General features: G+C 47.9%; 1 protein-coding gene across 8 annotated transcripts in view; it reads left to right on the top strand.

Moving 5' to 3' along the window:
- The window catches only part of LOC118396818 (cell adhesion molecule DSCAML1-like), a 147,949-nt gene that overhangs the window by 104,274 nt on the left and 21,175 nt on the right, over nt 1-22,500 (top strand). For all 8 annotated transcript variants that reach the window (XM_052467327.1, XM_052467326.1, XM_052467325.1 and 5 more), the window contains 14 exons: nt 1,330-1,608; nt 6,423-6,698; nt 7,004-7,303; nt 10,205-10,347; nt 10,811-10,940; nt 12,042-12,320; nt 12,403-12,522; nt 12,759-12,935; nt 15,310-15,515; nt 15,942-16,038; nt 16,511-16,639; nt 16,890-17,057; nt 17,857-17,927; nt 18,120-18,360. In XM_052467327.1, the coding sequence (XP_052323287.1) occupies nt 1,330-1,608; nt 6,423-6,698; nt 7,004-7,303; nt 10,205-10,347; nt 10,811-10,940; nt 12,042-12,320; nt 12,403-12,522; nt 12,759-12,935; nt 15,310-15,515; nt 15,942-16,038; nt 16,511-16,639; nt 16,890-17,057; nt 17,857-17,927; nt 18,120-18,360 (2,616 nt within the window). The remainder of the gene's footprint in view (nt 1-1,329; nt 1,609-6,422; nt 6,699-7,003; nt 7,304-10,204; nt 10,348-10,810; nt 10,941-12,041; nt 12,321-12,402; nt 12,523-12,758; nt 12,936-15,309; nt 15,516-15,941; nt 16,039-16,510; nt 16,640-16,889; nt 17,058-17,856; nt 17,928-18,119; nt 18,361-22,500) is intronic.

Genomic DNA, 22,500 nt, shown 5'->3' with positions numbered 1-22,500 from the left:
TGCAACCTATCAGAGCTCTTGCAGCATGAACTGACATGTTATCCACCCAATTAAAGGATCAGATAATTAATCTAGTACTGAAGGCATAAGCTACAGCTAGCTAGCACTGCAGTGCATAAAATGTGGTAAGTACTTGACTCAAAGAGAGAAAAGGTTTTGAACCAATTCATTTCTTCCAAAATGAAGGAGAAGCAAGAGAGAGAGATCATTTCACTTACTTAGCTAGCAAATGCAGCTAGCTAGTTTAACCTACTCAAACACACTGCTCTAACAGAGGGATACTATGTTAGCTAGCTTGCTATGACTATCAAACACAACACTGGAGCTCTTCCAAGTCAAGGTAAGCTTTTGATTTTACAAATGTATTGCCACCGGGGCCCACCGGTGTAAGTGATAAACTGCTTACTGGCTGTACACTGTAAACGTACTGCATGATTGTAGCGAGTTTATAAATGTGTTAGTTCTATTAGCTATGTTGACAATGACGTTACATTAGCTAATATGGCAAAAATTATGTAGGCAGTGTGTAGTATTTTTTTTTTGCTTGGTCACATACAGCTGATGTGTTGTGTAAGTCCACTTGCGAAGGGAAAAGATGAGAGGAGGAGAGCACATAGATGCGAGAAGGAATACAGCGTGGCTGCTATGAAAGTGAACTGTGTTTACTTGTGATCAAGGGTGTATTCATTCCGCCGATTCTGTTGAAAACCTTTTCTTAAGTGGAAGCAAACGGAACGAAATGGGGATAAACATACCTGAATTTGTCCAATATAAATTCTCGTTTGCAACTGTTGGACAAATAATTACACCCTAGATCAACTAGATGCAGGCAAGAGTGTGCAAGGCGCTATTGAATGTGTCCCTGTCTGTCCATGTGTCTCATCTGTCTCTATGTTGTAAACTTTCATTCATAGGCTAGGTTGTAGCAACCTCATGATGGGTATAGAGAACATGTTAGTATCATGTAGTAGCCTAAATCTATCAATGTTACATTGAACTGGGTGAATGGAATATGAATGACAGTCATCTAATATGCCGCAATAGAAATAAGGCCATGCTCATACATGTTTTCTTGAAATCGTCCTCCCTCTTAAACGGCAACGACCGCCACTGGTGTGTGTGTGTGTGTGTGTGTGTGTGTGTGTGTGTGTGTGTGTGTGTGTGTGTGTGTGTTTGTTAAGTGCTTTTTGTCTATTGGTGCAAGACTGTTTTGCAGTACATGGGTTATGTTTATCTTTGTTTCCTTTCCCTGAGTATGTCTTCGCAGTATATTACTTGGAGTCAATAGCAGCATGATCAATATCAGTATTTCTACCCCCCCCCCCCCAGACCCTACGGAGTCCACCCCCTCAGTGTTGGACAGTTTCCAGTCCGGAGAGGTCCAGGTGGGGCATAATGTGGAGCTGCCCTGCATCGCCTCGGGCTACCCCAACCCCACCATCCGCTGGCTGAAGGACGGGCGCCCGTTGCCCGCCGACTCCCGATGGACGCGCCGTCTCACGGGCCTGACGGTCAGCGACCTGCGTCTGGGCGACAGCGGCAACTACATCTGTGAGGTCACCAACAGCTTCGGCTCTAAAGAGGTGACCGGTCATCTCAACGTCATCGGTGAGTCACAGGTCACACGTCCCTGTACTAGTTCCTGGGTTGGTTCACCCCACGTTACCGGAACAGTTTGTTGTTTGGAACGAAGGCCTGTAGATTTGTCGCTTTGCACATAGTGGCCTAATGCACAAGTCACACACAATATTAACAGAATACAAATTAATATTGACATTTGACTTTTTAGTCATTTAGCAAATGTTCTTATCCGGAGCGACTTAAAGTTAGTGCATTCATCTTACGGTCGCTAGGTAAGACAACCACATATCACAGTCACTGTAAAACGTTTGACATTTTAAAAACCAAAAAAAAAATAGTTTTAGCTGACTATTCATTGGTCAGTTTGGTGCCTTGGACTACGTAGGTGTATCCAGTATCAGAAGAAGCCTAGTGTGTAGGTTTGGTGCTATCGGACCGCAGAGAAATATACTAAGATGATGTTGTGTCCTGGCCATCTGGGACTAGATTGTAATACAACAACACTATCATCCTGTAGCTCCGTCCCGTGACTGAATACAACCACATTTACACGTAGAAAAGTGTTGCACCTTCAGCCTTTGCGTTCCTCCAGCATGGCCAAACGCCTCATCACCCTCTCCCGACAGAGGTGTTTAAACCAGGAGAGAGAGGGATTGATCGGGATGAGGGGAAGAGATGAGCGGATCGTTTAAGCTCTGTTGGCTGTGTCCTTGCCCCCTGTCACCTCGCCACAATCCACCTCTGGGATGAGTTTGATCTTGATCTCCAGGGACACCTCGCTCCCCTCCTGCCCGCTCCGTTTCGGTCCTCTCGGGAACCCATGCCGAGTGTGGCCATGGTGACAGGAGGGAACACTGGGCGTTCCGAAGGCGCAGCTTCCCCTGTGTGTCACTGGGAGCTGAGGAGAGGGGAGGAGGAGGAGAGGGGTGGAGGAGGAGAGGGGAGGAGGGGGTATTGTTTGGGGGACGAAAGATCTGGGGAGACTAGACAGAGACACAAATGGGATGGTGATGTTGAGGGGAGAGGGGGGAGAGTGGTGAGGACGAGTGAGGATGGGGGTAAGGGTAGTGGAAGTTGGTCCGTTTGGCCGTAGGGCACATCATGGTGAACTCACACAAACCCTACCTGACAGGGCAGGGGAGGTGGGACACTACGCACACACACATACACACGCACGCACACACACACACACACACACACACACACACACACACACACACACACACACACACACACACACACACACACACACACACACACACACACACACACACACACACACACACACACACACACACACACACACACACACACACACACAGCAGTCCCCAGCACATAACACCAGCTGCCTTATTGCTCATTGACATTTTCGCTCCCTCTCTGTCAGTTTCTCTGGGTCTCTCATAGTCACAGGTACATGGAACGTGCACATTACGCTCAGACAAGTAAACGTGGACCACCTTACACACCCAAACTCTACGATTTTTAACCGTTTTGAGAGAAGAGAGTTGAAGAGATATTCTCTCTATCTTTCTGCAGGGGTCATCTGTACCCTCCTCTCCGTCTCGCTACCTCGGGCTACATAGTCCAGTCAAGGGAGAGGATTATTTATCAAATCAAATCACATTTTATTTGTCACATACACATGGCTAGCAGATGTTAATGCGAGTTCCGACAATGCAGTAGTAACCAACGAGTAATCTAACCTAACAATTCTTCAACTGCTACCTTATACACACAAGTGTAAAGGGACAAAGAATGTGTACATAAAGATATATGAATGAGTGATGGTACAGAACGACATAGGCAAGATGCAGTAGATGGTATCGAGTACAGTATATACATATGGGATGAGTAATGTAGGGTATGTAAACATAAAAGTGGCATAGTTTAAAGTGGCTAGTGATACATGTATTACATAAAGATGCAGTAGATGATATAGAGTACAGTATATACATATGAGATGAGTAATGTAGGGTATGTAAACATTATATTAAGTGGCATTGTTTAAAGTGGCTAGTGATACATTTTTTACATCAATTTCCATTATTAAAGTGGCTGGAGTTGAGTCAGTATGCAGCCACTCAATGTTAGTGGTGGCTGTTTAACAGTCTGATGGCCTTGAGGTAGAAGCTGTTTTTCAGTCTCTCGGTCCCTGCTTTGATGCACCTGTACTGACCTCGCCTTCTGGATGATAGCGGGGTGAACAGGCAGTGGCTAGGGTGGTTGTTGTCCTTGATGATCTTTATTGCCTTCCTGTAACATCGGGTGGTGTAGGTGTCCTCGAGGGCAGGTAGTTTGTCGTCCGCAAACTTGATGATTGAGTTGGAGGCGTGCATGGCCACGCAGTCGTGGGTGAACAGGGAGTACAGGAGAGGGCTCAGAACGCACCCTTTTGTGGAGCACCAGTGTTGAGGATCAGCGGGTTGGAAATGTTGTTACCTACTCTCACCACCTGGGGGCGGCCCGTCAGGAAGTCCAGTACCCAGTAGCACAGGGCAGGGTCCAGACCCAGGGTCTCGAGCTTGATGATGAGTTTGGAAGGTACTATGGTGTTAAATGCTGAGCTGTTGTCGATGAACAGCATTCTCACGTAGGTATTCCTCTTGTCCAGATGGGTTAGGGCAGTGTGCAGTGTGGTTGTGATTGCGTCGTCTGTGGACCTATTGGGGCAGTAAGAGAATTGGAGTGGGTCTAGGGTGTCAGGTAGGGTGGAGGTGATATGGTCCTTGACTAGTCTCTCAAAGCACTTCATAATGACAGATGTGAGTGCTACGGGGCGTTAGTCGTTTAGCTCAGTTACCTTAGCTTTCTTGGGAACAGGAACAATGGTGGCCCTCTTGAAGCATAAGGGGACAGCCGACTGGGATATGGATTGATTGAATATGTCCATAAACACACCAGCCAGCTGGTCTGCGCATGCTCTGAGGACGCGGCTGGGGATGCCGTCTGGGCCTGCAGCGAGGGTTAACACGCTTAAATGTTTTACTCACGTCGGCTGCAGTGAAGGAGAGTCCGCAGGTTTTGGTAGCGGGCTGTGTCAGTGGCACTGTATTGTCCTCAAAGCGAAGCAAAGAAGTTATTTAGTCTGTCTGGGAGCAAGACATCCTGGTTCGCGACGGGGCTGGTTTTCTTTTTGTAATCCGTGATTGACTGTAGACCCTGCCACATACCTCTTGTGTCTGAGCCGTTGAATTGCGACTCTACTATGTCACTATATTGACGCTTAGCTTGTTTGATTGCCTTGCGGAGGGAATAGCTACACTGTTTGTATTCGATCATGTTTCCGGTCACCTTGCCCTGATTAAAAGCAGTGGTTCTCGCTTTCAGTTTCGAGCGAATGCTGCCATTAATCCACGGTTTCTGATTGGGGAATGTTTTAATAGTTGCTATGGGTACGACATCGCCAATGCACTTTCAAATGAACTCGCTCACCGAATCAGCGTATTCGTCAATGTTGTTGTTGGACGCAATGCGAAACATATCCCAATCCACATGATCGAAGCAGTCTTAAAGCGTGGAATCAGATTGGTCGGACCAGCGTTGAACAGACCTGAGCGTGGGAGATTCCTGTTTTAGTGTCTGTCTGTAGGCTGGAAGCAACAAAATGGAGTCGTGGTCAGCTTTTCCGAAAGGAGGGCGGGGGAGGGCCTTATATGTGCCACAGAAGTCAGGTGAACAGAAGGACTTGAGTTCCTGTATGTTGTTATGATCACACCACATCTCGTTAATCATAAGGCATACACCCCCGCCCCTCTTCTTACCAGAAAGATGCTTGTTTCTGTTGGCGCGATGCGTGAAGAAACCAGCTCGCTGCACCGACTCCGGATAGCATCTTTGGAGTGAGTCATGTTTCCGTGAAGCAAAGAACGTTACAGTCTCTAATGTCTCTCTGGAATGCTACCCTTGCTCGGAATTCATCAACCTTGTTGTCAAGAGACTGGACTTTGGCGAGTAGTATGTTAGGGAGTGGTGCGCGATGTGCCCGTCTCCAGAGCCTGACCAGAAGATCGCTTCGTTTGCCCCTTTTACGGCGACGTTGTTTAGGCTCGCCGGCTGGGATCCGATCCATTGGGTGGTGGGCAAAACACAGGATCCATTTCGGGAAAGTCGTATATCTAGTCGTGATGATGGTGAGTTGACGTTGCTCTTATATTCAGTTGTTGCTCCCGGCTGTATGTAATGAAACCTAAGATGACCTGGGGTACCAATGTAAGAAATAACACGTAAAAAAACGAAATACTGCATAGTTTCCTAGGAACGCGAAGCGAGGCGGCCATCTCTGTCGGCGTAGTTGGTTTTCACCACATCTCTGGGCGTACCCCGGTGTACCCCGACTCCACTGCCAGTATGTACTGTACCAGAGGAGGCTGGTGGGAGGAGCTGTAGGAGGACGGGTTCATTGTAATGGCTGTAATAGAATAAATTTGAATGGTGTCAAAGACGTTGTTTCCGTGTGCTTGTTTGGTACTGTTCCGTTTATTCCATTCCAGTCATTACAATGATCCTCTTATAGCGCCTCCCATTAGCCTCCTCTGTACTGTACTGCAGCACTCACCTGAGTGATGAACAAACGGCAGCCATTTTGTACCAGAACATTGTATTGTACTTATAAAATATATTTTAAGTGATGTACCCTTGCCCTTAAATTTTTGGGAGAAAAACTACTTCATTAACTTATTTACTAACTGAAGTTATGTAATTTAACTTTAAAAATAATTATACCACCTTTTCCCTCCTTCCCTTTCTCTCTCTCTCTCTACCTCCCTCCCTCCATCCATTCCGCTCTCTCTCCCTCTCTCTCCCTCTCTCTCCCTCTCCTTCCCTCCTTCTCTCCAAAGAGCCGTTGAGAGTGACTCTGTCTCCTAAGAACCTGAAGACGGGCATCAGCAGCACGGTGATCCTGTCGTGTTCCGTGCAGGGTTCTCCCCACTTTACCCTGTCCTGGTACCGCAACACAGAACCCGTCCTCCCCGACCTGCACTTCTCCATCCAGGGGGCCCATAATGAGACCCTGTTCATCTCCGCTGCCCAGAAGAGACATTCGGGAGCCTACCAGTGCTTCGCCACCCGCAAGGGCCAGACCGCACAGGACTTCTCCATCATACTGCTGGAGGGTAAGGAATGTGTGTGTGAGTTAAAGGGGTGGGTTTGGGTTGTGCGTGTGTGTGCGCCTATCAGTGTTTTGCCATCTACAAGAACTCGACCTCATAGGCTGAGAAGTGTGTGTGTGTGTGTGTGTGTGTGTGTGTGTGTGTGTGTGTGTGTGTGTGTGTGTGTGTGTGTGTGTGTGTGTGTGTGTGTGTGTGTGTGTGTGTGTGTGTGTGTGTGTGTGTGTGTGTGTGCGCACGTGTTCGTTCATCAGAAATGACCCCATACCTAGCCTCTAATCTCTCCCCCCTCTCCATCCCTTCTTCCTCAGATGGTACGCCCCGTATCGTGTCCTCCTTCAGTGAGCGAGTGGTGGTCCCGGGGGAACCCTTCTCCCTCATGTGTGCTGCCAAAGGTGCCCCTCCCCCCACCATCACCTGGACTCTGGATGATGAGGCTGTGGCCAGGGACCCATCTCGGGTGAGGGCCAGCCAGTACACGCTGTCGGACGGCTCCACCGTGTCCCACGTCAACGTCAGCAGCCCGGAGATCCGCGACGGAGGGGTGTATCGCTGCGCCGCACGCAACTCGGCCGGTAGCGCCGAGTACCAAGCGCGCATAAACGTAAGAGGTGCCTGTCTACTTTTCAATATCAGCCATTGGGTTCTAATACCCGCCCTCCCAAACCCCCTTACCTTTACCCCTCCTTTCCACTCCCCCTTCTCTACATTCCTTCTCCCTTGCTTTCTCTCTCTGTGTGTGTGTGTGTGTGTGTGTGTGTGTGTGTGTGTGTGTGTGTGTGTGTGTGTGTGTGTGTGTGTGTGTGTGTGTGTGTGTGTGTGTGTGTGTGTGCTACTTGTTTGTCCCCATGCCATCATCTGTTCTTTCCAAATATCTGTTGTTTTTCTACTCTTGCCAGTTCTCTATCAGTCTTTGTTCTTCCAGCCCATATGTTTGTCTGTCACTGTCTCGCTCTGTCCCTCCCCCCTCTCTACTCACTCTCACACTCTCTCTATTACACACACACAACACACACACAGTTTGAGTGTCAAAGCCAGGAGAGTGAACAGGGTATTCCTCCAGAAAGAAAGAAAGAGACAGAGGGACGACCATGGCGGCCACAGTCTGAGAGAGAGAGAGAGAGAGAGAGAGAGAGAGAGAGAGAGAGAGAGAGAGAGAGAGAGAGAGAGAGAGAGAGAGAGAGAGAGAGAGAGAGAGAGAGAGAGAGAGAGAGAGAGAGAGAGAGAGAGAGAGAGAGAGAGAGAGAGAGAGAGAGAGAGAGAGAGAGAGAGAGAGAGAGAGAGAGAGAGAGAGAGAGAGAGAGAGAGAGAGAGAGAGAGAGACTGACAGATAGGGGGTTACAAAGAGTGTGAGATGGAGGGAGTAGATGGAGGATAGTAGGGCATAGAGAGAGAGATGCAGAAAAAGAGAGGTACGCAGAGAGGAGGAAGTGGAGAGGTGGTGAGGTGGTGAGACAGATGGTGAGGAACAGAGGGAGAACGGAGGAGAGGAGAGCCAAGTCTCATCTGAGCTTGTGTCAGAGAGGTGATGGGGAGCACTGATGACAGGCCTGGTGATGTCACTGTCACTGCGGTGATCGCCGGGGACAACAGGGAGGAGGAGTGGCACTGATGGCCAGAGCCGTATCAGAGGGAGAACGGAGGAGAGGAGAGAGTGAGAAGAGGAGAAGAGAGCCAAGTCTCATCTGAGCATGTGTCAGAGAGGTGATGGGGAGCATTGATGACAGGCCTGGTGATGTCACCTCGTTGATCGTCGGGGACGACAGGGAGGAGGAGTGGCACTGCTGGCCAGAGCCGTATCCCTCTCCACCTCTCCATCCTCTCTCTCCATTTCTTCCCTTTCTCTCTCCCCATCTCTTTCAGCAAGACGCTCAGTTATGACACGTGTGTCTGCTCTAAGGAGACATGCCAGAATGCTACAATGGAGTGAGAATGAGTTGTTGCCAGGGACTCTCAAACCCAGCAGTAACACACACTCTGCTTGCAGTAACACACACTCATACTGATCCACATACACACTGATACACACTGACAGATGATACACTCAATCGCAGTAACTTACACTAAAACAAAAGTACTCCCCCCCACACTTGCATATACACACACTTACACTCCACAGGAACACACTCAATATTGACTTACTGACGATACACTCAAATGCAATAACATCCACCAAACTGCACTTTCACGCAGACACACAGAAACACACACTTGCATTACATTTGAATTCATGTGTGAGTGAGAGTGTGTGAGAGACGGCGTGTGAGACAGTGTGTGAGGGACGGTGTCTGAGAAAGGAGCAGCGTGACAGAGCTGGTGGATAATACATCTGCGGTCGACTTGTCAGAGCTGTGACTTCAAAGACCAACGCACACCGAGGGAGCAAGAGAGCGAGGAGAAGTAGAGAGAAAGAGTGAGAGAAAAAGAGAGAGAGAGTGGACTCGTACTAAATCAACCCGGCGCTCTCCCGATGAACGCATCACACCTCACTTTCTCCCCTGTCTGTCCTCTCTCTGTCCCCATCGTCTCTCACCATTGGTCCTCTCTGGGTCCTCCAGCCCTGTTGCCCATGGTAACACACTCATCGTGCATTGTGTTTCCTCTTCCATTCTCCCCAACCGTCATCCTCGAACTGACTGTGGATGCATCCAACTGGCACCCTATTCCCTATACAATGTGCTACTTTTGACCAGAGCCTATAGACTGCCATTAGGGACTCAACCTGTGTTGATACAGATGTAGGGTCTTCATTTGATCACTCTTTTGTTGCTGAGAATTTTCCAAGAAATGCAAACTTGTGGTGTATTCAAGCCGTCTGGCACAGACGAGACTAGAATTTGTAATGAATCTAGAAGCTAAAATCACCTACAGTAGGACGTGCAAAGATAGTCAGGAAATTGCAACAGAAATGTATTACAATGATTACGTTTGTACTCTCACCATAACACAGGAAATAGACACGTGCACAGTTACATGCACGTGCACGCACACGCACAGACACACACACAAACAGATTTGAATGAAATGGGACAGGGCATTATAACCCCCTATCCATTCATACACCCGATCCTCCCTCCCTCATTTCCTCCCCTCCTCTTTCCCTCCTTCCCTTTTCTCCACAACCTCATCTGATGATCTCCCTCTTTCCCCCTCCTTCTCTTCACTACCCTCTGACTACCCCATATCTCTCTCCTCTCTCTTCTCTTCTCTTCTCTACCTCTGTCTCTCTTTCTCCCTCTCTCTCTTCCTCTCTCTCTCCTCTCTCTCTCTCTCTCTCTCTCTCTCTCTCTCTCCCTCTCTCTCCCTCTCTCTCTCTCTCCTCTCTCTCTCTCTCTCTCTCTCTCTCTCTCTCTCTCTCTCTCTCTCTCTCTCTCTCTCTCTCTCTCTCTCTCTCTCTCTCTCTCTCTCTCTCTCTCTCTCTCTCTCTCTCTCTCTCTCTCTCTCTCTCTCTCTCTCTCTCTCTCTCTCTCTGTCTCTCTGTCTCTCTGTCTCTATCTCTCTCTCTCTCTCAGGTTCTCCCAGGATCAGGGATATGCGTAACATCACGGCGGTGGCTGGGAGGAACACCTTTATAAACTGCCGTGTGATTGGCTATCCCTACTACTCAATCAAGTGGTACAAGGAGGGGCTTCTGCTGCCCGACAACCATCGTCAGGTGGGCGCATTTCCTCTCTCCACAATTTTCTCAATTTTGTACACAAACGCAAACAAGAGTAACAAGAAAAAACCCAACTAACGACAACAATCACCTCAGCATCATGCTACATGTACAAATAAATTGTCACAGCTCAGATACAACGTGTCTGTGTCCTCAAACTGCACTCTTTTCCCTTCGTAGTGCTTTTTGACCAGAGCCCTACAGAGCGCAGTTTGGGGAAACCGACACGTTGTATCTGAGATATGACCATTTATGTGTACATGTAGCATGATGCAGAGGTGATTGTTGTCGTTATTTGGGTTTTGGTTAAAAGTAGCGTACTATATTAGGAATTGCGTGCCATTTGGGATGCGGACCCTGTATAAATGTAAACTGTTAAAGTGCTGGCATTCCCATGGTCGGGGAATCTTAATATTAATTCTAATGTTCATCTTAAACTTAATCTTAATCTTGATCTCAGGTGGTGTATGAGAATGGTACTCTGAAGCTAAGTGACGTCCAGAAGGTGTTGGACGAGGGGGCGTACCTCTGCAGCGTGCTCATCCAACCACAGATCTTCATCAGTCAGACCGTCTACGTCCAAGTCAAAGGTCAGGGGTCACTTACTCTACAGGAAGTGTGGTGGGGTAGTCGTTCATTTGTGTGTCCAGTTCTAGTCCAAGAGCCTCTTTGCACGCTTGTGGCTGTCTGTGTTACTGGATGCTGTGTATTGGGAGAAGGGGGGTATACGTCACTAAGTGTGTGTGTGCATTTGAGTATGCTTGTGAGTGGGTTAGTTTTGTGTTTGAATGAATTTGTGGGAGAAGGAGCAAGTGAGATAGTGAAAGAGCGAGAGAGCGCACGCGTAGCCTCTAATGACCTCTGATTACGGGCCGGAGCGGCCTGCTACAGCCTCTCAACCACTCAGCAATTGCACAAAGCAAGAGTGCTATTGTGCAGATATATGAGTGTGTGTGTGTGCGTGCGTCAGAGCACAGGGTCAAGACCGCACAGCTTGCGTGTTGCCTGTTTTATAGTGTGTTGATGAGGTTCAATGTGTGCTTGCCATAGGAAGACGGAAGGGTGTGTCATCTGGTGTGTGTGTGTGTGTGTGTGTGTGTGTGTGTGTGTGTGTGTGTGTGTGTGTGTGTGTGTGTGCATCTCGTCATTTCTCTGATTTAATTAGATTAATTTTAACGAGGCCCAAATTAAATCCCCCAGATGTCTCAGCTCTACGCCCCCCACACCCCCCACCTCATTCCTTGCCCCCCACTCCTACTGTGGTCACCATGGCAACGCCATTCTTCCCTCTGCCGAATGGGCTCTAATTAGAGCAGCTATTATGGGCTGGAGTGGAGAGGGTTGGGGGGCCGGGGAGACGCTGGGTTCCAGGATTAGACTGACTGGAGATCACAGGGAAGGTCACTCACCACCAACTACTAACCAGCCCACCACCCAGTCTGAATCACTCAATATGAACTATCCATCCATCTATCCATCCATCCATCTCTCTCTCTCTCTCTCTCTCTCTCTCTCTCTCTCTCTCTCTCTCTCTCTCTCTCTCTCTCTCTCTCTCTCTCTCTCTCTCTCTCTCTCTCTCTCTCTCTCTCTCTCTCTCTCTCTCTCCCTTTTTGACCCCCTCCCTCCTCCTCCTCATGCTTTCTTTCTCCTCTTATTATATCTCTCCCTCCCTCCTGTTTTCCGTCTCTCAGTGCCCCCTCTGATCCAACCCTTTGACTTCCCCCCCACCTCCATTGGGAAGCTCATGTACATCGCCTGCGTGGTGTCGTCTGGCGACATGCCCATCCACATCACCTGGCGTAAGGACGGCCAGGAGGTCGCGCCCTCGTCCGGCGTCAACATCGAGACCAAGGAGTACATGAGCTCGCTGCAGATCGGCAAGGTGTCGCTCAAGCACAACGGCAACTACACCTGCATCGCTAGCAACGACGCCGCCACCGTCAGCTCTGAGAGGCAGCTCACTGTCACAGGTGAGACAGGGCCGGTTGACAGACAGACAGACAGTCCCACCGTCAGGCTCCAAGTTTAATCTTCTCCCTCACCTCCTTACAGTGCCTCCTCAGTTTGTGGTCCAGCCCAATAACCAGGATGGGATCTACGGCAAGGCGGGGGTCCTCAACTGCTCCGTGGACGGATACCCCCCTCCCAAAGTCATGTGGAAGCACGCCAAAGGTACCCATCCTCACCCGTTGATTTACAGCATTTGCCGTTACTGTGTATCTAGCCGTGTTTGATATCAGCCTAAAACCGTTCAGATGTCCTATACCATTTAGCAGACACGTTGATCCAAAGTGATTTACAACAGTCAGTGCGTCTACCAGCTGAGTCACACAGAACCACTATAATATCGTGGATTATGATCTTGATAACCATACTGCAATCATCAGTGAAATCCACCCCCTCGCTAGGTACAGGGAACCCCCAGCAGTACCACCCAGTGCCTCTGACCGGTCGGATCCAGATCATGGGGAACGGCTCCCTGCTGATTCGTCACGTCCTGGAGGAGGACCGGGGCTACTACCTGTGTCAGGCCTCCAACGGGGTGGGCTCCGACATCAGCAAGAGCATGGTCCTGACCGTCAAGAGTGAGTCTGACCTGCAACCCGGACCACGAGTACACATTCTCATCCACACACCAGGGCGAAAGTTACCCTAGTGGTTAGAGCGTTGGGCCAGTAAAATGAAAGGTCGCTAGTTCCAATACCCGAGACGACAAGTTGAAAGATCTGTAATTGTCACCTTGAGGAAGGCACTTAACCCTCAATCGCTGTACTAGTATGGCTGACCCTGTAGAACAACACATTTCACTGCACCTATCGGGTCTATGTGACAATCACAAAAAACACACCATGACCACATGCTCTCAACCACACACATACTGAGTGAGCTCTGACACCAGCAAATGCATGGTCAAGAGTGAGTCTGACTGCAACCTAACCACACACAGTTAATATCATAATCGAAGAAAATGGCGAAAACTAGCTGATAGGAGTTAATAAAAGAATAAGGATTGTTACTCCTCTGGTTTAACATACCTTACTGGTATAGAGATTGTGGTTTTGCTATTTGTTCCCACGGATATGCGTTCTCTCTCTCTCTCTCTCTCTCTCTCTCTCTCTCTCTCTCTCTCTCTCTCTCTCTCTCTCTCTCTCTCTCTCTCTCTCTCATGAGTCCCTCAGTGTGTCAAAGCAATGAGGCGACTCTGATAGCACTACCATAGCTAGCTATACTGACAGAGAGAGAGAGAGCGAGTGACCATGGATATACTGATGATACAATACAGAACAGGAGAGAGAGATGGATTGTGTGACTCTAGGGATCCGTCTTCAATAAACACTTTGTCTTTCATCATGATCTGCGATCAATCTGTCGACCCTGCACTGGCCTTCAGTTACATCAACATCTAAAACACACACACACACACACACACACACACACACACACACACACACACACACACACACACACACACACACACACCTTTGCGCTCATCAAATCAAATCAAATCAAATTGTATTGGTCACATACACATGTTTAGCGGATGTTGTTGCGGGTGTCGCGAAACGCTCGCGGTGTTGATAAAGTGCTCTTATCATGTGCGTTAGCCTCTGAAGCCTCTGACCTGCGTCGAGCTGTAAATAGCAGACTGTCCTCCTGCAGCAACTTGACAGACAGCTGAGATGCTTCTCACTCACTACCTTACTGTATCTTGCTCTCACTCGTTTCTGCTCGAGCTCTCGCCTCTGCTTCGCTCACTTGCTGTGTAGGTGTCACTCTCTCTCTCTCTCTCTCTCTCTCTCTCTCTCTCTCGGTCTCTCCGTGTCGCCCCCTCTCTCTCTCTCTCTCTCTCTCTCTCGGTCTCCGTGTCGCCCTCACTCTGAGGCAGTGTTAGTGCTGTTTATTGAACCTTTCCTCTCCTCCTGCCTCCCTCAATTCTGTCCGTTTTGCTCGGCGGAGGGAGGAAAGGAGGGAGGGAGGGAGGGATGAATAAATGATGGAAACAAAACAGCGTTGCTCTCCTCAGATCGATTGTGTGTGTGAGGAGTAAGGGAGGAGTTGAATAGGATGGTATGTGAGTGATTGAAGAGGAGGAGAGGGGGATAGGTAGAGTGAGCATCCTTCCTGGTGCTTATTCACACAGTTCCCACTAAACTGAGTATGAGAGAGGAAGGCATGTACAGTACCCGTCAAAGGTTTGTACGCACCTACTCATTCCAGGGTTTTTCTTTATTTTTACTATGATTCTACATTGTAGAATCATAGTGAAGACATACAAACTATGACAAAACACATCATGAAGTAACCAAAAAAGAGTTAAACAAATCTAAATAGATTCTTCAAAGTAGCCACCCTTTGCCTTGATGACAGCTTTGCACACTCTTGGCATTCTCTCAACCAGCTTCACAAGGAATCTTTTTCCAATAGTCTTGAAGGAGTTCTTACATATGCGGAGCACTTATTGGCTGCTTTTCCTTCACTCTGTGGTCCAACTCATCCCAAACAATCTCAATTGGGTTGAGGTCAGGTGATTGTGGAGGCCAGGTCATCTCATGCAACACATCATTTTCCTTCTTGATCAAATAGATCAAATAATATATATATATATTGACAGTCCCTAACTAGCCCCACAGATAGGCTATCCAAAGTCAAACCAATGGTGACACACTGGCCAGCTGAAGCTAATTGGCCAAAGAAGTTGGCTAGCTTGCTAGCCAAGGCTAAGTCCAGACACAAGACTTGGTTACGCTGTTTCAATCTCATTCTCAGTCGCATTTCCTAATGAGGAGGATTATAAACCCTAAAATGATCTTAGTGCGAAAGTTGAATCTTATATTTTGGTGGAAACTCATGTATGACGAAAAACTCTGTATTTCCCTGTCGGACCCTGTCCCATTATTTCCCTTGTCATTCCCGCCATCCATCCCACCTTCATTCTTCCCTGCATCGTTCTCTCTCCAGTCCCAGCAATGATCACGTCGCACCCCAACACCACCATGGCCATTAAGGGCCAGATTAAGGAGCTGAACTGCACAGCGAGGGGGGAATGGCCTATCATCATCCGTTGGGAGCGTGGTGACACGGTCATCGACCCCGACCGTAACCCTCGCTACGCCATCACCACCAGCCCCAACGAGAAGAGTGACGAAGTATTGTCTACGCTGAAGGTAAGTCACACACATATATACTGTAGACATATACACACACACACACACACACACACACACATACAGTCAGACACAGAAACACACACACACACACACAGATAACACACGCGCCATTCAGATACACCAAACTGAGGATATGAGATCAGATGAGCTGTGTATGGAAGTGGCTTTACGTAGTCTACCTCTCTCTCTCTCTCTCTCTCTCTCTCTCTCTCTCTCTCTCTCTCTCTCTCTCTCTCTCTCTGTCTCTCTCTCTCTCTCTGTCTCTCTCTCGCTCTCTCTCTCTCTCTCTCTCTCTCGCTCTCTCTCTCTCTCTCTCTGTCTCGCTCTCTCGCTCTCTCTCTCTCTCTCTCTCTCTCTCTCTCGCTCTCTCTCTCTCTCTCTGTCTCTCTGTCTCTCTCTCTGTCTCTCTGTCTCTGTGTGTAGCTGAAGCCAGCAGAACGTGGTGACTCGGTCTTCTTCTCCTGCCATGCCATCAACTCCTATGGAGAGGGACGGGGACTCATCCAGCTCACTGTGCAAGGTCAGTGGGTCAGACAATCAGCCAGATGGAAATGCTTGGGTCACATTCATTAGCGCACACCGTATCAAAGCGTTTTGCAATGGAAAATGCTAGTTCAGGTAATCATCCCTGTTTCAGTCCGTTTTCTTCCGTTTGGTGCCTAGTGAATAGACAACTACCTGCTTACTGAGACGTGAATCGGGAGAGAGCAAAAATCAGTACAGGATCGCTTTCTTTCACACTATGCTAATGTTCTATTCCCTCTACACTCTTAAAAACAAATGTGCTATCTGGAAATTAAAAGGTTTGTTCGGCTGTCCCCATTGGAGAACCCTATTGGGTTCCAGGCAGAACAATATTTGGTTCCATTTAGAACCCTTTCTACAGAGGGTTCTACCTGGAACCCAAAATGATTCTACCTGGAACTAAAAAGGGTTCTACCTTAAATCTTTCTCCTTTCCTTTCTTTCTTTCTCTCCCTCTTTCTCCCTCAGAGCCCCCAGACCCTCCAGAGTTGGAGGTGAGGGAGGTGAAGGATCGGAGTATGAACCTGCGCTGGACCCAGAGATTTGACGGCAACAGCATCATCACCAGCTACGACATTGAGTACAAGAACAAGACCGGTATGCCAGGGGTCAGCAGGGGTTAAACTGGGGATTGACTATTATTCGGTACCGAGAACAATACCATAACCGACTAATGTATCTTCTCTCTTTTGTGCGCACACACACTCACACAAACACACACATACATATATATATATACACATATACATACATATATATACACACTCACTCACTCACTCACTCACTCACTCACTCACTCACTCACTCACTCACTCACTTACACACACACACTCATAAACACACGCAGATCCATGGGAGTTGAAGCATGCCACCCGTAAGATCTCTCCCACCAATAACCAGGCCAACATCGTGGATTTACACCCTGCCCAAGTCTACAGCATCCGCATGTTCTCCTATAATAAGATCGGACACAGTCAAGCCAGCAAGGAGCTCACCATCAGCACCGAGGAAGCGCGTGAGTCTAACACAACCACACACACACACACACACACACAAAGTATTCAGACCCTTTGACTTGTTCCACATTTTGTTACGTTGCAGCCGTATTCTAAAATGTATGAAATAAAACAAAACCCTCAGCAATCTACACACAATACCACATAAGGACAAAGTGAAAACAGGTTTTTAGATAATTTTGCCAGTTTATTGAAAATAAAACAGAAATACCTCATTTACATAAGTATTCAGACCCTTTGCTATGAGTCACGAAATTGAGCTCAGGTGCTTCCTGTTTCCATTGAGTTTCCATTGATCATCCTTGTGATGCTTCTACAACTTGATTTGGAAAAGCACACACCGGTGAGAGCAAAAACCCAGCCAATGAGGTGGAAGGAATTGTCTGTAGAGCTCCGAAACAGGATGGTGTTGAGGCACAGATCTGGGGAAGGGTACCAAACAATGTCGGCATCATTGGAGGACCCCAAAAACACAGTGGCCTCATTCTTAAATGGAAGAAGTTTGGAACCACCAAGACTCTTCCTAGAGCTGGCCACCCAGCCAAACTGAGCAATTAGGGGGGGGGAAAGGGCCTTGGTCAGGCAGGTGCCCAAGAACCCGATGGTCACTCTGACAGAGCTATTGAAATCCTCTGTGGAGATGGAAGAAGCCAACAAAATGTGGGAAAAGTCGAGGTGTTTGAATATTTTCCGAAGGCACTGTGCAAGCACACACACAAATACGCACAAACAGATATCGACGAGATGATCTTAGTCAATCCTTTTCAGTGCAGTCAATCTCTCTTTTCCTCCCGCCAGAGCCCGATGGTCCTCCTATGGAGGTTTTCCTCCAGCCTATGACCTCGCAGAGCATCCGCGTCACCTGGAAGGTAAACCACCTGTAGATTCAAGACTATTACAAACACCATAGCAATATGACATGAGATGCTCTTTACAGGTCGAGGCCCAGTCTGAAATTAAAACCTAGAATCACATATCTGTTCACGCCACAGAACTCTATCAATGTCAATTTTTATCCTCTTTCATTCTCTCATCCCTCTCTTCTCCCTCTCTCCCTCTAGGCCCCCAGGAAGGAGCTTCAGAACGGGGTGATCCGGGGTTACCAGATTGGTTACCGTGAGAACGGGCCAGGCAGTAATGGCCAGTACAGTATCGTTGAGATGAAGGCTACAGGGGACAGTGAGGTGTACACCCTGGACAACCTGAAGAAGTTTGCCCAATATGGAGTGGTGGTCCAGGCCTTCAACAGGGCCGGCACAGGCCCCTCCAGCTCTGAGATCAACGCAACCACACTGGAAGATGGTAGGGGGCATGGAACACACACACAAGACATATGCGCACACACACACACACACACACACACACACACACACACACACACACACACACACACACACACACACACACACACACAATCCTTGATTGATGTTCTAATGTGTTTTTTTAGCAGGAGCCCTAATGTAGACATGTCTATTCTACCACACCCAGAAATCTGCTCCTTTTATTCTTTGTCCCCAACGCTCTCAGCGACCAGTTTTGATAGCCTTTAGCCGTACCTTCATCCTACTCCTCCTCTGTTCCTCGGGTGATGTGGAGGTAAACCCAGTTTCATGCATGTCAACATCAGAAGTCTCCTCCCTAAGTTTATTTTACTCAATGCTTTAGCACACTCCGCCAACCCTGATGTCCTTGCCGTGTCTGAATCCTGGCTTAGGAAGACCACCAACAATTCTGAGATTTTCATACCAAACTACAACATTTTCCGTCAAGATAGAACTGCCAAAGGGGGAGGAGTTAGCCTGCAAAGTTCTGTCTATACCCAAACAGTTTGAACTTCTAATTTAAAAAATTAACCTGTCCAGAATAAGTCTCTCACTGTTGCCGCCTGCTATCGACCCCCTCTGCTCCCAGCTGTTCCCTGGACACCATTTGTGAATTGATCACCCCCGATTTAGCTCCAGAGTTCATTCTGTTAGGTGACCTAAACTGGGATATGCTTAACACCTCGGCAGTCCTACAATCTAAGCTAGATGCCCTCAATCTCACACAAATCATCAAGGAACCCACCAGGTACAACCCTAAATCAGTAAACATGGGCACCCTCATAGAGATTATCCTGACCAACTTGCCCTCCAAATACACCTCCGCTGTTTTCAATCAGGATCTCAGCGATCACTGCCTCATTGCCTGTATCTGCTATGGGTCCGCGGTCAAACGGCCACCCCTCATCACTGTCAAACGCTCCCTAAAACACTTCTGCGAGCAGGCCTTTCTAATCGACCTGGCCTGGGTATCCTGGAAGGATATTGACCTCATCCAATCAGTCGAGGATGCCTTGTCATTCTTTAAAAGTAATTTCCTCACCATCTTAGATAAGCATGCCCCGTTCAAAAAAGGCAGAACTAAGAACAGATATAGGCCTTGGTTCACTCCAGACCTAACTGCCCTTGACCAGAACAATCTGTGGAGGACTGCAATAGCATTGAATAGTCCCCGCAATATGCAACTGTTCAGGGAAGTCTGGAACCAATACATGCAGTCAGTCAGGAAAGCAAAGGCTAGCTTTTTCGAACACATCCTGTAGCTCGAACTCCAAAAAGTTTTGGGACACTGTAAAGTCCATGGAGAATAAGAGCACCTCCTCCCAGCTGCCCACTGCACTGAGGCTAGGTAACACGGTCACCACTGATAAATTTCAATAAGCATTTCTCAATGACCCCCCCGCAGCTACTCGCCCAAGCCTCCCCAGCATCTCCTTCACCCAAATCCAGACAGCAGACCCTCTCTTTCTAAAACTATCTTCACCCATTGTTGCAACCCCTATTGCCAGCCTGTTCAACCTCTTTTTCGTATCGTCCGAGATCCCTAAAGATTTGAAAGCTGCCGCGGTCATCCCCCTCTTCAAAGGGGGTGATGCCCTAGACCCGAACTGCTACAGACCTAGATTTATCCTACCCTGCCTATCTACAGTCTTCGAAAGCAAAGTTAATAAACAGATCACTGGCCATTTCGAATCCCACTGTACTTTCTCCGCTGTGCAATCCGGTTTCCGAGCTGGTCATGGGTGCACCTCAGCCATGCTCAAGGTACTAAAAGATATCATAACCGCCATCGATAAAAGACAGTACTGTGCAGCCGTCTTCATCGACCTGGCCAAAGCTTTCGACTCTGTCAATCACCGTATTCTTATCAGCAGACTCAATAACCTTGGTTTTTCTAATGACTGCCTCGCCTGATTCAACAACTACTTTGCAGATAGAGTTCAGTGTGTCAAATCGGAGGGCATGTTGTCCGGACTTCTGGCAGTCTCCATGGGGGTACCACAGGGTTCAATTCTCGGGCCGACTCTTTTCTCTGTATATATCAATGATCTCACTCTTGCTGCGGGCGATTCCCTGATCCACCTCTACGCAGACGACACCATTCTGTATACTTCTGGCCCTGCCTTAGACACTGTGCTGACTAACCTCCGAACGAGCTTCAATGCCATACAACACTCCTTCCGTGGCCTCCAACTGCTTTTAAACGCTAGTAAAACCAAATGCATGCTTTTCAACCGTTCGCTGCCCGCACTCGCCCGTCCGACTAGCATCACCGCCCTGGATGGTTCTGACCTAGAATATGTGGACAACTATAAGTACCTAGGTGTCTGGTTAGACTTCCAGAATATTGGAGAAGTGGTTTACCCATACATTTCCATTTTGGACAGATAATTCTTTGTGTTGGTTTGTTTAGTGTTTTCCAATTTTCCCAGAAGTGGTTAGAGTCTATTGATTCTTCAATTACATTGAGCTGATGTCTGACGTGCTGCTCCTTTTCCCGTAGTGTATTTCTGTATCGTTTTAGTGATTCACCATAGTGAAGGCGTAGACTCAGGTTTTCCGGGTCTCGGTTTTTGGTTGGACAGGTTTCTCAATTTCTTTCTTAGATGTTTGCATTCTTCATCAAAACATTTGTCATTGTTGTTCATTTTCTTCGGTTTTCTATTTGAGATTTTTTAGATTTGATAAGGAAGCTGAGAGGTCAAATATACTGTGAAGATTGTCTACTGCCAGGTTTACACCTTCACTATTACAGTGGAGCGTTTTGTCCAGGAAGTTATCTAAAAGGGATTGAATGTGTTGTTGCCTAATTGTTTTTTTGGTAGGTTTCCACACTATATTCCTTCCATCTATAGCATTTCTTAATATTACTCAGTTCCTTTGGCTTTGATGCTTCATGATTGAGTATTGCTCTGTTCAAGTAGGCTGTGATTTTTGCTGTGTCAGTGGGCTGACTGAACACTCTGAGAGACTGTGTTGAGGTCAGTGATAAAGTAGTCTACAGTAATTCTGCCAAGAGATGAGCTATAGGTGTTCCTACCATAGGAGTCCCCTCGATGCCTACCATTGACTATGTACACACCCAGCGTGCGGCAGAGCTGTAGGAGTTGTGACCCATTTTTGTTGGTTATGTTGTCATAGTTGTGCCTAGGGGGGCATATTGGGGAGGGAATACTGTCACCTCCAGGCAGGTGTTTGTCCCACTGTGTGCTGAGGGTGTCAGGTTCTTGTCCCGTTCTGGCATTTAGGTCACCACAGACGAGTACATGTCCCTGGGCCTGGAAATGATTGATTTCCCCCTTCAGGATGGAGAAGCTGTCTTCATTAAAGGGGTATAGGTAGCACACAGGAGGACATTTTTCTCTGTTAAGATCATTTACTTTTGAATTTCTAGCCAAATGTAAAATGTTCCTGTTTTGATTAATTTAATGGAGTGAGTTGGGTCTGCTCTATACCAAATTAGCATACCCCCTGAGTCCCTTTTAAAAAAAACAATTTTAACCTTTATTTTACTAGGCAAGTCAGTTAAGAACAAATTCTTATTTACAATGACGGCCTAGGAACAGTGGATTAACTGCCTGTTCAGGAGCAGAACGACAGATTTGTACCTTGTCAGCTCGGGGGTTTGAACTTGCAACCTTCCGGTTACTAGCCCAACGCTCTAACCACTAGGCTACCCTGCCGCCCCTTCCCTGTTTCACACCTGGTAATTTGGTGGATTTGACTGCCAGCTCTCTCTAACCAAGTGGGCAACCAGTGGGTCTGTCTCCTCTATACCATGTTTCTTGTAGGATGACAATGTCTGTATTTCCGATTTCTTTGATGAAGTCTAGGTTCCTGCTCTTTAGGCCAAAGGCAGATGACCTCAGGCCTCGGATATTCCAGGATGAGATAGAGATAGAAATACACTCTCTCTCTCCCCCCATCCCTCTCTCTCAGTGTCTGGGTGATCTCTCCAACACTCTCCTGTGTATTTCTCTCTCTCCCCATCCCTCTCTCTCAGTGTCTGGGTGATCTCTCCAACACTCTCCTGTGTATTTCTCTCTCTCCCCATCCCTCTCTCTCAGTGTCTGGGTGATCTCTCCAACACTCTCCTGTGTATTTCTCTCTCCCCATCCCT

Source organism: Oncorhynchus keta, chromosome 18, assembly GCF_023373465.1.
Source record: "Oncorhynchus keta strain PuntledgeMale-10-30-2019 chromosome 18, Oket_V2, whole genome shotgun sequence".
Lineage (NCBI taxonomy): Eukaryota > Metazoa > Chordata > Actinopteri > Salmoniformes > Salmonidae > Oncorhynchus > Oncorhynchus keta.
The sequence above is the reverse complement of the archived record's forward strand: the minus strand, read 5'-3'. Positions and strand labels throughout refer to the sequence as shown.